Genomic DNA, 13,049 nt, shown 5'->3' with positions numbered 1-13,049 from the left:
TCAGCATACGACATGTGTACCTAAAAAACGTAGAAATAGTGAAGTAAATAGTAAAAAGTAAATTACACAGGATACAACACATAATGTGTGTGCACTGCAAAGTAGCAGAGGGTAAATGTGTGTGTGGGTGTTTGGATGATAACCTCTTATTTAAGTTGTTTGCAGTAGGAACATGTTTTTCTAAGTGTGTTTTTCTTTGCTGCGGGGGGAGGGGGGGGGGGGGTCAGGTGAACATAGTAAAACCTCCTCACCTGTGACAGAGATCCAGCTTTCTGGAGAAAAAAAATTGTATCGGTCAATGCTACATTTGTAGAGTCCTTCATCAGACTTGTTAACATGGCGGAGGGTCATGTGACCTGCGGGCCCAGTCCCTATAAAGGAGCCATCTTTATAGAAACCAGCTGAGAGGATGGAGATAAAGGACCATGTTTCACAGCGCAGAGTGACATCATCTCCCTCCATCACAGGCTGGACAGGACTCTGCAGGATCACGTCATTATCTGAAAACAGAGACAAACTCCAACATCTACACTCAGCTTCATCAACACTTGGAATGTTTACATGGCCTCAGAGAAAATAGATTTATTGTGTTAGTCCGATTGAGATTAGCTTGAATTACTAAACAACTTGAGCTAACACCCTGATAATGCGCTTAAGCGTTTCTCTGTAACTGAGCTCCACAGTTTCCTGCTGGAGGCTTTGAGCAGGAAGACAAATAGACATCAATGCAGAACAACAAAGTTTGAATGTAAACGTAGTGACTGACTGCACAGTCTGATCTTACGTGTGACACTGATGGTGACGGGGTTACTGGTCGCTCCCGCTCTGGACTCACACCAGTAAACTCCTCTGTCGTCAAGGCCGATGGATCTGAAGTTACAGGAAGAACCATTTGATGTTCCCCAGGTAGATCCACACTCAGTCCTGGTGTCTGTGGTCGTGTTCCTCCTTATAGTCCATCCAGCAGAGATGTCGTCCTCCTCACAGCTCAGCGAGACAGACTCCCCGTAATAAAACTGAAGTCTGTTGGGACTCACAGTCAGACGAGCTGCAGGAAATGAGATACACTTTCATCTAAATGACCAGATGGGTGTCGATAGCACTTTATATTCGTGGTACATGAATCAATATGAATTCATGCCTGATTGGGATTGACTTATCTTTAATGGTTTGAATAAGACAGACTAGGGTCACCACTTTATTTGAGGGGCCACACACAAGATGAAGTCATGAAAAGTATTGCTTCGTTCATCATGATTTCAACACTTTGTTTTTAACGAAACACACGTGTAATGGTTAGACTGGACAGTATTTTAACTGCAGACTTATCCTCATGGTTACTGGGAGGAACCAGAGACCTCATGGTTACTGGGAGGAACCAGAGACCTCATGGTTACTGGGAGGAGGAACCAGAGACCTCATGGTTACTGGGAGGAACCAGAGACCTCATGGTTACTGGGAGGAACCAGAGACCTCATGGTTACTGGGAGGAGGAACCAGAGACCTCATGGTTACTGGGAGGAGGGCCCCTTACCTCTAGAACATCCTACCACCCTTAACTTCCCCATCAAATCTTCCTTATTGGACATTAGAACTTGCTTTGGGACCCTAGAACCCCATCAGCGAATACACAAACCACTTATGTGATCTCTGAACCCTCCTGGATGTCTACATGAAGTATTAAATGGTTTCTGTAACAATCTGAGGGCAGTTTCACACCTCATAGTTTCCTTCCTTGTTTCTCACCAGATGTGTGAATGATACATCGTTTACTCTGGTCTGAATCAGTAGAAAAGTTAGTGAAGAACCACAATGCAGTGTTTATACTCAGTCAAGGCTCTGTAAACGGCTATTCAAACACAGCAAGCCACACAAGCTTGTCCTCACAACTCAGAGAAACAAACTCTTTCTAACAGCTGTTGGGAAGATTTGTCTTGAGAATATTTTAAGAATGTGTTTTAATCGTTCATATGAAGAAAGGGGTTGAACTCAACAGCCATTAACTTTTCTCTCTGTGGTTTATATGAACTATGAACTTCTTACATTAGGGTTTGCACACACACACACACACACACACACACACACACACACACACACACACACACGCACGCACGCACACACACACACACACACACACACACACACACACACACACACACACACGCACGCACACACACACACACAGTAATGTTGACCAACCTTGGGTTGCGATGCAGCACAGAATTGTGGTCGACCCTAAAAAGAGGAATTGAGACTCACGTTAGTTTGTGGTTAAATGTTCAGCACAACAAGAATTCACAGAAATACAAACAGTTTCCTCTAACTTTGAGGTGAGTTCACTGGACGTTTGTAGGAACTAAATATCTCACATCTCATCACTGAAAGCTAATTTAAGTTTGTGTCAAACTCACAACATAAATGTAACAGAGAAAGACCTCAGTGTGTGACTGTTAGATATAATATCACTTTGTTTAAAAAATGACTTTGGGGATTCAGAAAAAAACCTTTAGACAAAATGAGAACTTAATAAATAATGAATGTGCTCCTGATGGGTAGCACTGCACCCTGTGTGTGTGTGTGTGTGTGTGTGTGTGTGTGTGTGTGTGTGTGTGTGTGTGTGTGTGTGTGTGTGTGTGTGTGTGTGTGTGTGTGTGTGTGTGTGTGTGTGTGTGTGTGTGTGTGTGTGTGTGTGTGTGTGTGTGTGTGTGTTTGTGTGTGAGAGTGACGTGCGGTGAGGTCAGTGAGTGGGTATGCACTGAGTTCTGAAAGGCATGATTAAAAATGTAAAAAACAATAAACAACAAATAGGCACGCAAGGCTGATTTAAAATAATTTCCCCTCTCTCTCTCTCTCTCTCTCTCTCCCTCTCTCTCTCTCACACACTCACACACCAACGCTCACACATGCAGACACACACACAGACGGGACGTATATGAAATGACATGACAGTGACTGCACGTTTGCCTGTAGCCTACTGTAGTTTGGTCTAAACGTAGGGGAACAAGTCAAACCTTCGCCGATTCAAAATACTACTTCTGTTTAGCTTCAAAATAAAAGACAGCACTCACTAATAGGACTACAGCGTAACTGATGGCAACTCCATAAACTCTGTCTTAAAAGATTAATAAGTACCAGTAGCATATGTCCCATGGACCTGTCCAGCATCAGAATATAACCATCTCTTTATCCGCAATTATTGCAGCAGCGTACTGTAGCGTCCAATTATGTTTGTCCGTCAGCAACAATGAAAACACAACTGCTCATTTGAATATAAAATGCAGAATGGCTAGCACTCTGCATCAATTCATCCATGTGGACTCAGGCCTTGTCACAGTGGTCACGGGTTCAAATCTGACCTGTGGACCTTTACTGCAGGTCATCCCCCTTCTCTCTCTCTCTCTCTCTCTCTCTCTCTCTCTCTCTCTGTCTCTCTGTCTCCCCATTTCAACTCTGTACTATCAGATAAAGCTTGAAAATGCCCAAAACATTATAAAAAAAAAGGATATTGTCATTTAAGTTTGATGAGTTTGGTTTTTATCTATCAGTAGCATTAACTTAAAATTGTCTCTATAACTTTTTGTTGCTTATTTTATTCATTTAGATTAATCAAAGATATATAGATATAGATTGTACTTACAGAACAGCCATACCGATGTCGGAGCCATTGTCATACTAACAGATATGAGTTCAACACCTCACCCTCTTGTCTGAAGGGGACAGCTCTGTGGTTTCCTGTTAAAGAGGTTTCTAAGAAGACCAGCCCTTACGTTGTAATAGGGAAGTTGAATGCATTTCTTCTTTTTTTTAAGATTACATTTTGTTTAGGATTATTTCAGCATAGTATGTCACATTTGTAAGTAGCTACAGAACTCTGAGTCAATCAGAAAGTCACCAGCTGCTTAGATTTGGTAACAGGAACATCTTGCTACAAATACACTATTGCTAATATGGAGTTATTAGAGACTCATACGACATACACACCACAAGGGACACATAGACCAGCACACTCACATACTCATACACGCATACACACACATGCACTCACATGCACACTCTCACACACACAGACAGACACACACACACACAACTGAGCTGTTATAAGGGAGAGTGCCTTGCCACTAAGGTTGCGCTCGCTCGGCAGCTCTGCCGCACCATCAGAGGCCCGAGGAAAAAGATTGACATGGCTGTGGTTCGGCTTCCCTTTTTCCAAGTTCGGTTGAGGTTAGGCTAGGGATAGATAACATCTGAGAGTAAGCCTATCTTGTAAGGTATAGGTTAACATCTCTATTGATTATGTTGGGAGCTGTGTCTCCCCACTTGTAACTTGTGACCTAAGAAGTAACACCTGTTAAGACCTGCTCCACTCCTCCATCGTCTCCTTTCACATCTTCTGAAGTATCGGCCGGGCTGAGTAGTGAGCCCCCCATAATTCCACTACAAAAAACAATCAAGCTTTATAAGACAGTCTTGTAGAGACAGAGATGAAATGTGTCAGAGAGGGGAATGACATGCAGAGAATGACCCGGGCTGGATTCTAACCCGGGTCTGCTGTGAAGAGGACTGAGACTCTATGGAGGGGGGGGGGGGGTCTAACCACTACACCATGAGTGCCCCAGTTAAATGCATTTACTTAAGAAAAACTATTCTTTTTATTAATTTACAAGATGCGTTATTCATTTCCCAGGGGTTCACGCAGCTTTTTAAATCTCAAAAGAATGACTTGATAAAATGACTTATATCTGAACATAATGAGAAAATGTCTAAAAAATTATGAACTTTTAAATATTTCTGACACAGTATGATTTTTCCTCTGATGATCATAAATTAGACGTATCAGCAAAGAAGACCATCAGTGCAAATAATGTTATTTTAATATAGTTTTTCTTAATGCCTTTGCCATGGGTACACTCACCCTGGAACTACAGCTGGCGTGGTAAAAACACTACCGCTTTTGTCCAAAGTATGTAGAATAGAAAAAAGAAAGAGTATGCGATTCGGAACGCAACCAAAAATTCTAATTGAATTAGCAGGAAACAGCCTATTCTGTTTTTCAGAATTTGTATTTAATCGTTTGCACAGTCCATATTTTCACAGCTCACTGTCCGTAAACATTAGACTAAAAGAAAGCTGGAACAAAAACACAAAAAACATTTAGAAATATGTCTAAATATTTACAACATTCATGACATGTTAATATCAGATCATTCACATTATATCTCAAGACAGATACAACTACAATCTTCATCTTTTACTGGGACTTATTAAACTGCTAAAACAAATAAAGTGTCTTTGTCATGGGTATACGCTCACCCTGAAACAACAGCTGGCATAGTAAAAACACTACCGCTTTTGTCCAAAGGGGGGGCGCTAGAATTAACACAAACTGAAAGTTCCTCGTAGACACTTAATATAATTTACCTGTATTTGAACAGGGACCATGTACAAAAGAAAACATTAATCTTGTTCAGAGCAAGGAGAGATGCATTGTACCGGGTTTTAGCAAATTGCTGTTTTCCATCTGTAGTCCCTTAACCATTTCATTTGTACAGAAGGTCTGGAATCGCTTAATTGGCAAACGTTCACTCACGTGGAGGCGGGTGTATGTTGAAGTTTGAAACTATTAGATCTGCCCAGTGCCACTCTGGATCTGCCAACCAATCGCAGATAGTTGAAACTGAAACTGGTGCATGTCATTGTTCCCAGCCACTCCGTCTGTTCGCTGATTGGTCATGTAAAAATCTATCCTGAGAAAATCTGCGAATATACCGCAGCCCCAGACTGACTACTGAAGGGAAATAAAAATTGAGCAGAAGTAGGTAGGCGGGCGGTGCCACCCTAGGAGTCCCTTAAATAATATGACCAATACACAACGAAGCAACAATCTCTATGACAATCGTGTCAATATGGAGAATATTCAGCATTTCCCAGTATTTTGTTCAGATTTCAAGTACCTTGAAAAAACAAGATGTAAAATCAAGCATGAACCCTGATTAATAAACTGCTACGAGTTCCACACAAATGGTGCAGCATTCAGCATTGGTGCATTTGTCCTTCCTGAAAAAATGAAGAACAGAAGACAGATATTTATTAACCAGGTATCGTCTGCAATATTTATTTAAAACATAACACACATACAAATTAAATGCAATGACACCTGCTTCTTTTGCTTTAGAAAATAATGAAATAAAACAGTGATTCTTGAGAACCGGGACAAAAGGCCGTCTTCCATATGTAACTGCTGCTATGTTTAAAACTAAAAATATTTAAAATTGTAGATGTTATTAGGGATTACAGCTGGGGTATTTGATTTCTGATTGGTCAAAGTTAACATAAGCTGTACACTTTGACCAATCAGAGCGAGGCTCCGATTCTCTGTTCTTATTGGCTGTTGGGACTGTCCATTCACTTTGGCACGACTTTGTTGGTGTAGAGCGTGTCAGGGAGGGACCATAGGGGAGGGACCAAAGAGAACAAGTGGAGCGGTTGAGGTATTTGGATTCGAATCTCTATCCCAACTGACATTTTCTCCTCAAATCCTCCACCCCAGCTTTAAGAATAGAATGTCTGGAGCACAATTATCATTTAATTTTATCATTATTATGTCAAATTTATGACACTTGTTATCTTCTCACAACGTCCAAAACAGTGTGTCCTCAGAGAAGGTTTCAATCTTTCATATGCAATTAAACCTATTAAAAGTTTACTTTAATAAATAAAAATTGCTTTTTTCATCGAAAGCAACACTAAATAATCTCTCATATCAATAAAAACAGTTTTTCTACAACACATTCATGTTTTATAAGGTTTCTAAGTGGTGGGACCACTTTACTGTAGGTCAACACCGTCAGACATTTCATTATGTAAAATGTAATAAAATCAGGCGAAATAAGGGGCAGCTGTCACTATGAAGGACCTCTTGTCACATTCTACCTCTGCAGAGTACATTAGAGTCAGACAGGTTCTGATAAGTGTTGTAGTTTTAGAATATTTTACATTCCGAATCTTGAAAGTTCTGTGACAACCATGATACGTCAACACCGACTTACAATTTCTGAAGTAGTTATTTGAGATTTTTTGATCATTTTATTTTCCTGAAGTAGTTCATACTAGCACCTAACATCAACAGAAAAACCAAATGGCTACTAGATAAATTCTATTTGTTATGTTTAAGAAACGTTAAATATGTCAACACTGTCAGACAGGAAATCTGACGGAGTTGACATCTGACGGTGGTGATAGGCCAATGACGGTAAAAAAAACAAAAGCTGGGAGGTTGTGTCAAAGCTTAGCTAAGTAGCTTAGTATATGTTGGATACAAACATGTAATTTAATTTGCCGAAACATAGGGTTTGTATTCTTTCAACATTGCACCCTGTTTTGTCCCACTTCTCAAGAATCACTGATATATGTTTACATTTGTTTACCTCATTCAGAGCTCAGCATTCGTAGGAGAGAGAAGAGAGTAGAGGACGCCTGAAATCACAAAATGTTAAATGTTTCTAACACTTTACAACAAGGGTTCATTAATTAACTGTTAGTTTATGCTAAGTTAATGTTATTAAGGGTTAGATAATGCATAATAAATGCATATTAAGCATCAAGTAAGTGTGAAACTTTACAACGTTAATGCCAGAGAATATCCCTGAAACTCACCCGTCTCCTCAAAGGCTCCCGTGGGCTGTTTCTCAATTCCATCTTTTAAAGAAGAAAATGCAGTTAATTAGAATAGCTTTTTTTTTTTTTTTTTATCCCGATAAAGGGTTTTTTACTGGGAATTTTTTCTCAGCCGAGCTAAGGGTGTAAGGGCAGGGTGTCATATTGTATGGAATGTAAAGCCCACTGAGGCAAATGTCTATTTGTGATCTTGGGCTATACAAATAAAACTGATTTTATTTTATTTGATAGCTTTACTTGAACTATATCACTAATTCTATCTTTATCTCAATCAGTGTCTGTTTGAAACTGCAGCCTTATAAATGTACTATTTTAATCACAGAGAATCTTTTTATTTATTATTTTATTGCATAGAATATAGAATATAGAACTATATCCCTAAAGTCTAAACTTTTTCTCCCAAATTGTATTACATTATCTTTGAACATATCTAACATTTTATCTTTTTATTTTTGCAAATTTGTAATTTTTTTATTTCTCAATTTATTTGTTTACTATTCACATATTACTACCCCCATCTCTGTAATTTATTAGATTTTTATTTATTAGTTTTTTTTAACGTAGAAATTGCTCTAACATGCCAGCATTCAAAGCTTCCATCCACTGTTTAAGGAATCACTTTATTCCCCCAGTTTAAATGACAGATAGAGAGAGAGAGAGAGAGAGAGAGAGAGAGAGACAGACAGACAGACAGACAGACAGACAGACAGACAGACAGACAGACAGACAGACAGACAGACAGACAGACAGACAGACAGACAGACAGACAGACAGACAGATAGATAGACAGACAGATAGATAGATAGATAGATAGATAGATAGATAGATAGATAGATAGATAGATAGATAGATAGATAGATAGATAGATAGATAGATAGATAGATAGATAGATAGATAGAGAGAGAGAGAGAGAGAGAGGCAGACAGACAGGCAGACAGACAGACAGACAGAGAGAGAGAGAAAGAGAGAGAGGCAGACAGACAGACAGACAGACAGACAGACAGACAGAGAGAGAGAGAGGCAGGCAGCCACACAGACACACAGACAGACAGACAGACAGGTCTAACACACTCACCGGTCACAGTGACTTCAGAGTAAACTGGCTGTAGCTCCACGGCGTCCCCAGCTGGAGAATCTGAGCATTGCAGTCGATGGTTCTCCACTTCAGATACAAACCAACAGGAACAACAGAGACAGTTTGTTAAAATCATAAAATAGTGGTTCTTATTAGTACACATACAAAAAAGAAAAACAGAAAGAGTCTGTTAAAGGGGCAGTGTGTAATATGACATCATCAAGAAAGTTCTAGAATGCAACGCTCCCTGGGCAACCCCACCCCTTTTGAATAATAACAGAAGCTACAGTGGCCTTCAAGGACAAGAACAATTTTAAATTCTAAACAATGCACCTGATGACATTCCAAAAACATGGATTCCTCCATAAGACTTGCCTGCTCAATGTACACAATGTAATATTAATATTTGTAATTCTCCGCTCAGGAGGATAATTCAGATTATTGGCAGAGGTGATTTTACACCAATGAGGACATATTTATGAATGAGGATATTGATTTTAGCAAATACATTACTTAAAATGTTACACAGTGCCCCTTTAAAATCATATTAGAGGCACTAGGAGAGAGTATCCCTTCAACTGTCTTAATGCGTTGCGTTAGTTTTTTCCCACATATATAAGGATTCCCCCTAACTGTATTAATGCGTTAGTCGGCAATATTAGGTCGAAAAATTGTTCAAAAAGTCCCGAATATACTTTATTAAGGAGTTTCCGCTTTTGTCCGTTGGTTCTTTTGGCAAGATTCCGAGTCGTTAACCAACATTCCAGAACGTTATTGTTAAAATGTACATTATTTGATACAACACAACTAGAATACTTTAAAGGTGCACTGTGTAACTTTGAATGAATGAATGTAAAGAAACCCCCCTCCTCTGAAACTACACAGTGACCCTTTATGATTAAGTAAACAATCTAAACTCTCTTGATTGGTTGAAACTCTCACCTGCTTCAGCGTTCCCATAGACAGGAGATGTGTCTTCTTGAGCTGAGGAAAACATTGTTATGAATTTGGATGGAAAAATGCTTTTCAATAGCCAGTGTAATTATGATGTCATAGTTACTGTTGAAGGAAGCCCCTGATTGGTTCATGTAGTTGTTGACGTCAACATGGATCGGAAAAAAAGCTTGCGAGACGTGGCTGGTCTCAAAAGGCTAGATTGATGACTACAAGAACCAATCAGGGGCTGCCTTCCACTAACAGACAGAAAGTGGGGAGGGTCCGGTCTGACTGGAGGCTAGATTGATGATTACATGAACCAATCAGGGGCTGCCTTCCACCAACAGACAGAAAGTGGGGAGGGTCCGGTCTGACTGGAGGCTAGATTGATGACTACTGTGTGAAGCTCAGAGATTAGGCACCTCTCACGATGCCAAAAAAATATATATAACATTTCTTAACCAGCGATGAAATAACATGTTAAAGTGAAATCACCCGTGTGTCTCTTGTAGCAGAAGCATCCTGTAGCTAGCAGCGTTAGCAGCAGGATGAGGCCGCACACCGTCAGAGAGATGATCAGGAGTTTGGTGAAATCACTGGGTGGAAACCTGAGAAGAAAGTTTATTAAAGGAATACTTCACCCATACGGAACCGGCGTTCTATCATTATAAAATCACTATTATAATATAATGATTGAGGTTTTTCTTCCCTCAGTCTTCCCTCAGTCTTCCCTTGGCCCAGCTGTCCTGCTAATCCTAACCCTACATTTTAGGGTTAGACAATGAGACCATAAAACACTCTTTCTGCCTTTTCTCAGGCTAGGATGAACCCATTTCTAAAATCCAAACCCCACATTTTTTCTCTTGTACATTTTCTTCTATATATTATAGAATCTACTGCACACACACACACACACACACACACACACACACACACACACACACACACACACACACACACACACACACACACACACACTGCTGCTGTAATTGTTAATGAGCATATGACAAATTAATTTCTTGAATCTTGCATCTTGACGTCACACTAACCTGCTCTGTGCTGATCCCAGGCTGCTCTCAGCTCTGCATATCAACACTTCCTCATCCTGGTACGGCACCGAACTGACCATGCTGAATGACCCAACCTGAGGTAAGATCATTTTTAATACAGAATAAATGCATCAATACCTGGCCTCTCTACTGCAGAACATAACGAATATAACATTAAATAAAATAGTATGTGCAATAGTATCAATGAGCACTTTTCCCTATTTTTTTTTTTTACCACAAGTTGGCTTTAAAGCTGGGGTATGTGATTTCTGATTGGTCAAAGTTAAAGGGATAGTTTGGAATTTTGGACATAGGGCCTGATTCCCAAGTTAGCCTAAGTCTTCTTTATCATTGGAGACAGTTTTCAACACATTTAATTCAGTCCTTCTAGTTTTATAGTTTGCTCGTGCTAGGCTAGCGCACGGGATTGGGGTCAAACCTAGACTGCTACTAAAACAGTTTTACCCACTCCACAGTACACCCGAGGCAAATCAATTATAACGCCAGACTACAGATGTAAATGTCTGTGTTGATAGAATAATGTTAGAAATAAAACCAACCTTGCATATTGCATTTTGAGGGGTTGTTATATTCCTGGTAGTAGGCTTCGGTAGCGGCGGATTGATATTACCTGGAAGCTCTAATAGTTTGTTTATCTGCCGCTGTCATTGCTACAGACGCAGAGTACAGTGCACAAAGGAATTTTATTAGCCTATTTAATTAACAAGATATGGCCACGTTTGGAGGACTTAGCAATGCGTCTGCTTTTGAAAACGATTATGAGGAATTTGTTGTATCCAACACTATAATCTCCACTAACGTTGTCATCAATCTGTCAGTATAGGCTAACATTATGAAAGGGGCCAGCTTTATTAGGTAGTGTAGCCTACCAAAAGTTATTACCTGTTCATCAGTGGCTATTGGTGCATCTGAAAAGACGGATGGCACCGCTTTCGTTTTCAGTGATGTAATGCTCTTTAGATTGCGGGGTTTCGTCCGGTCGAAATTATCGCTACAAATATTCCGTTTGCAAACAGTTTCCACCGGTGTTTTTATGTCCAAACCAGAAGCAACAAGCCACTGGAAATTGGTGGAAACTTTGTGGTGCACATCTGTAGGGTTTATTTTTACAATTCCTAAATGCACACTGAACCACCGTGTTGCCTAGTCCTTCGTTTCAGCTTCTGTCCCACGCTGCTCTGTTTACTTTCTGCTGTAGTGATTCGGTTACACAACTAGCCGGAGCAAAGTAAAATTCCGCTGCTGCTGAGAAAGTAGTCCCTCAAAATGCGATGATTCAGCGATGCGAGGTTGGTTTTATTTCTAACATTATTCTATCAACACAGACATTTACATCTATAGTCTGGCGTTATAATTGATTTGCCTCGGGTGTACTGTGGAGTGGGTAAGACTGTTTTAGTAGCAGGCTAGGTTTGACCCCAATCAGGTGCGCTAGCCTAGCACGAGCAAACTATAAAACTAGAAGGACTGAATGAAATGTGTTGAAAACTGTCTCCAATGATAAAGAACACTTAGGCTAACTTGGGAATCAGGCCCTATGTCCAAAATTCCAAACTATCCCTTTAACATGAGCTGTAGACTTTGACCAATCAGATCAGCAAGGCTCCGATTCTCTGTTCTTATTGGCTGTTGGGACTGTTCATTCACTTTTGCACCGACGTTGTTGGTGTAGAGCGTGTCAGGGAGGGACCATAGGGGAGGGACCAAAGAGAACAAGTGGAGCGGTTGAGATATTTGGATTCGAATCTCTATCCCAACTGCCATTTTCTCCCCAAATCCTCCACCCCAGCTTTAAGTGTGCCAAAGATTATAAGTGAATAGAATGACTGCATTACTTATTTATCAGTGAGTGAACCTGAATTGTGTGGCTTTTTTTTGTACAATGTAAATAAAGAATCTTATGAGTAGTAGATATAAGTTAAGACCCGACCTGAGATGTTTGTATGGGCCGGTCTAGCGGGCTCCCGGAGGCAGACAGCCAGCTGACGGAGGGCAGAGGGTGACCTTCCACCTCACACTGAAGCCACTTGGTGGAGTTTGGGACGGGGCTACTCTCAACCACAGAGAGGCCCAGGATATTAGGTTCAGCTTCAAAAGATAAGATAAGATATACTTTAGGAAATGTAGGTGTTCCAGCAGCCAGCATATACACACAACACAACACAACACAACACAACACAACACAACACAACACAACACAACACAACACAACACAACACAGCACATATACATATCCAACCCATACAAAAACATGAGCCCACAATACAGACAGCTATCTGGAGAAGGCTTGGGCC

At 40.3% G+C, this 13,049-nt stretch overlaps 1 protein-coding gene across 1 annotated transcript; it reads right to left on the bottom strand.

Annotated features, from left to right (window-relative positions):
• On the bottom strand, nt 1-3,665 carry LOC307270154 (Fc receptor-like A; the record flags this gene model as incomplete). Its single annotated transcript, XM_080053322.1, has 5 exons — nt 1-20; nt 252-500; nt 785-1,048; nt 2,200-2,235; nt 3,638-3,665. The coding sequence occupies 5 exons, from the start codon at nt 3,663-3,665 to the stop codon at nt 1-3; spliced, it is 597 nt and encodes a 198-aa protein (XP_079909448.1).
• Nucleotides 3,666-13,049: the final 9,384 nt, after the last annotated feature.

The sequence above is a fragment of the Ammodytes marinus genome (assembly GCF_949987685.1).
Source record: "Ammodytes marinus genome assembly, chromosome: 25".
NCBI lineage: Eukaryota > Metazoa > Chordata > Actinopteri > Uranoscopiformes > Ammodytidae > Ammodytes > Ammodytes marinus.
The sequence above is the reverse complement of the archived record's forward strand: the minus strand, read 5'-3'. Positions and strand labels throughout refer to the sequence as shown.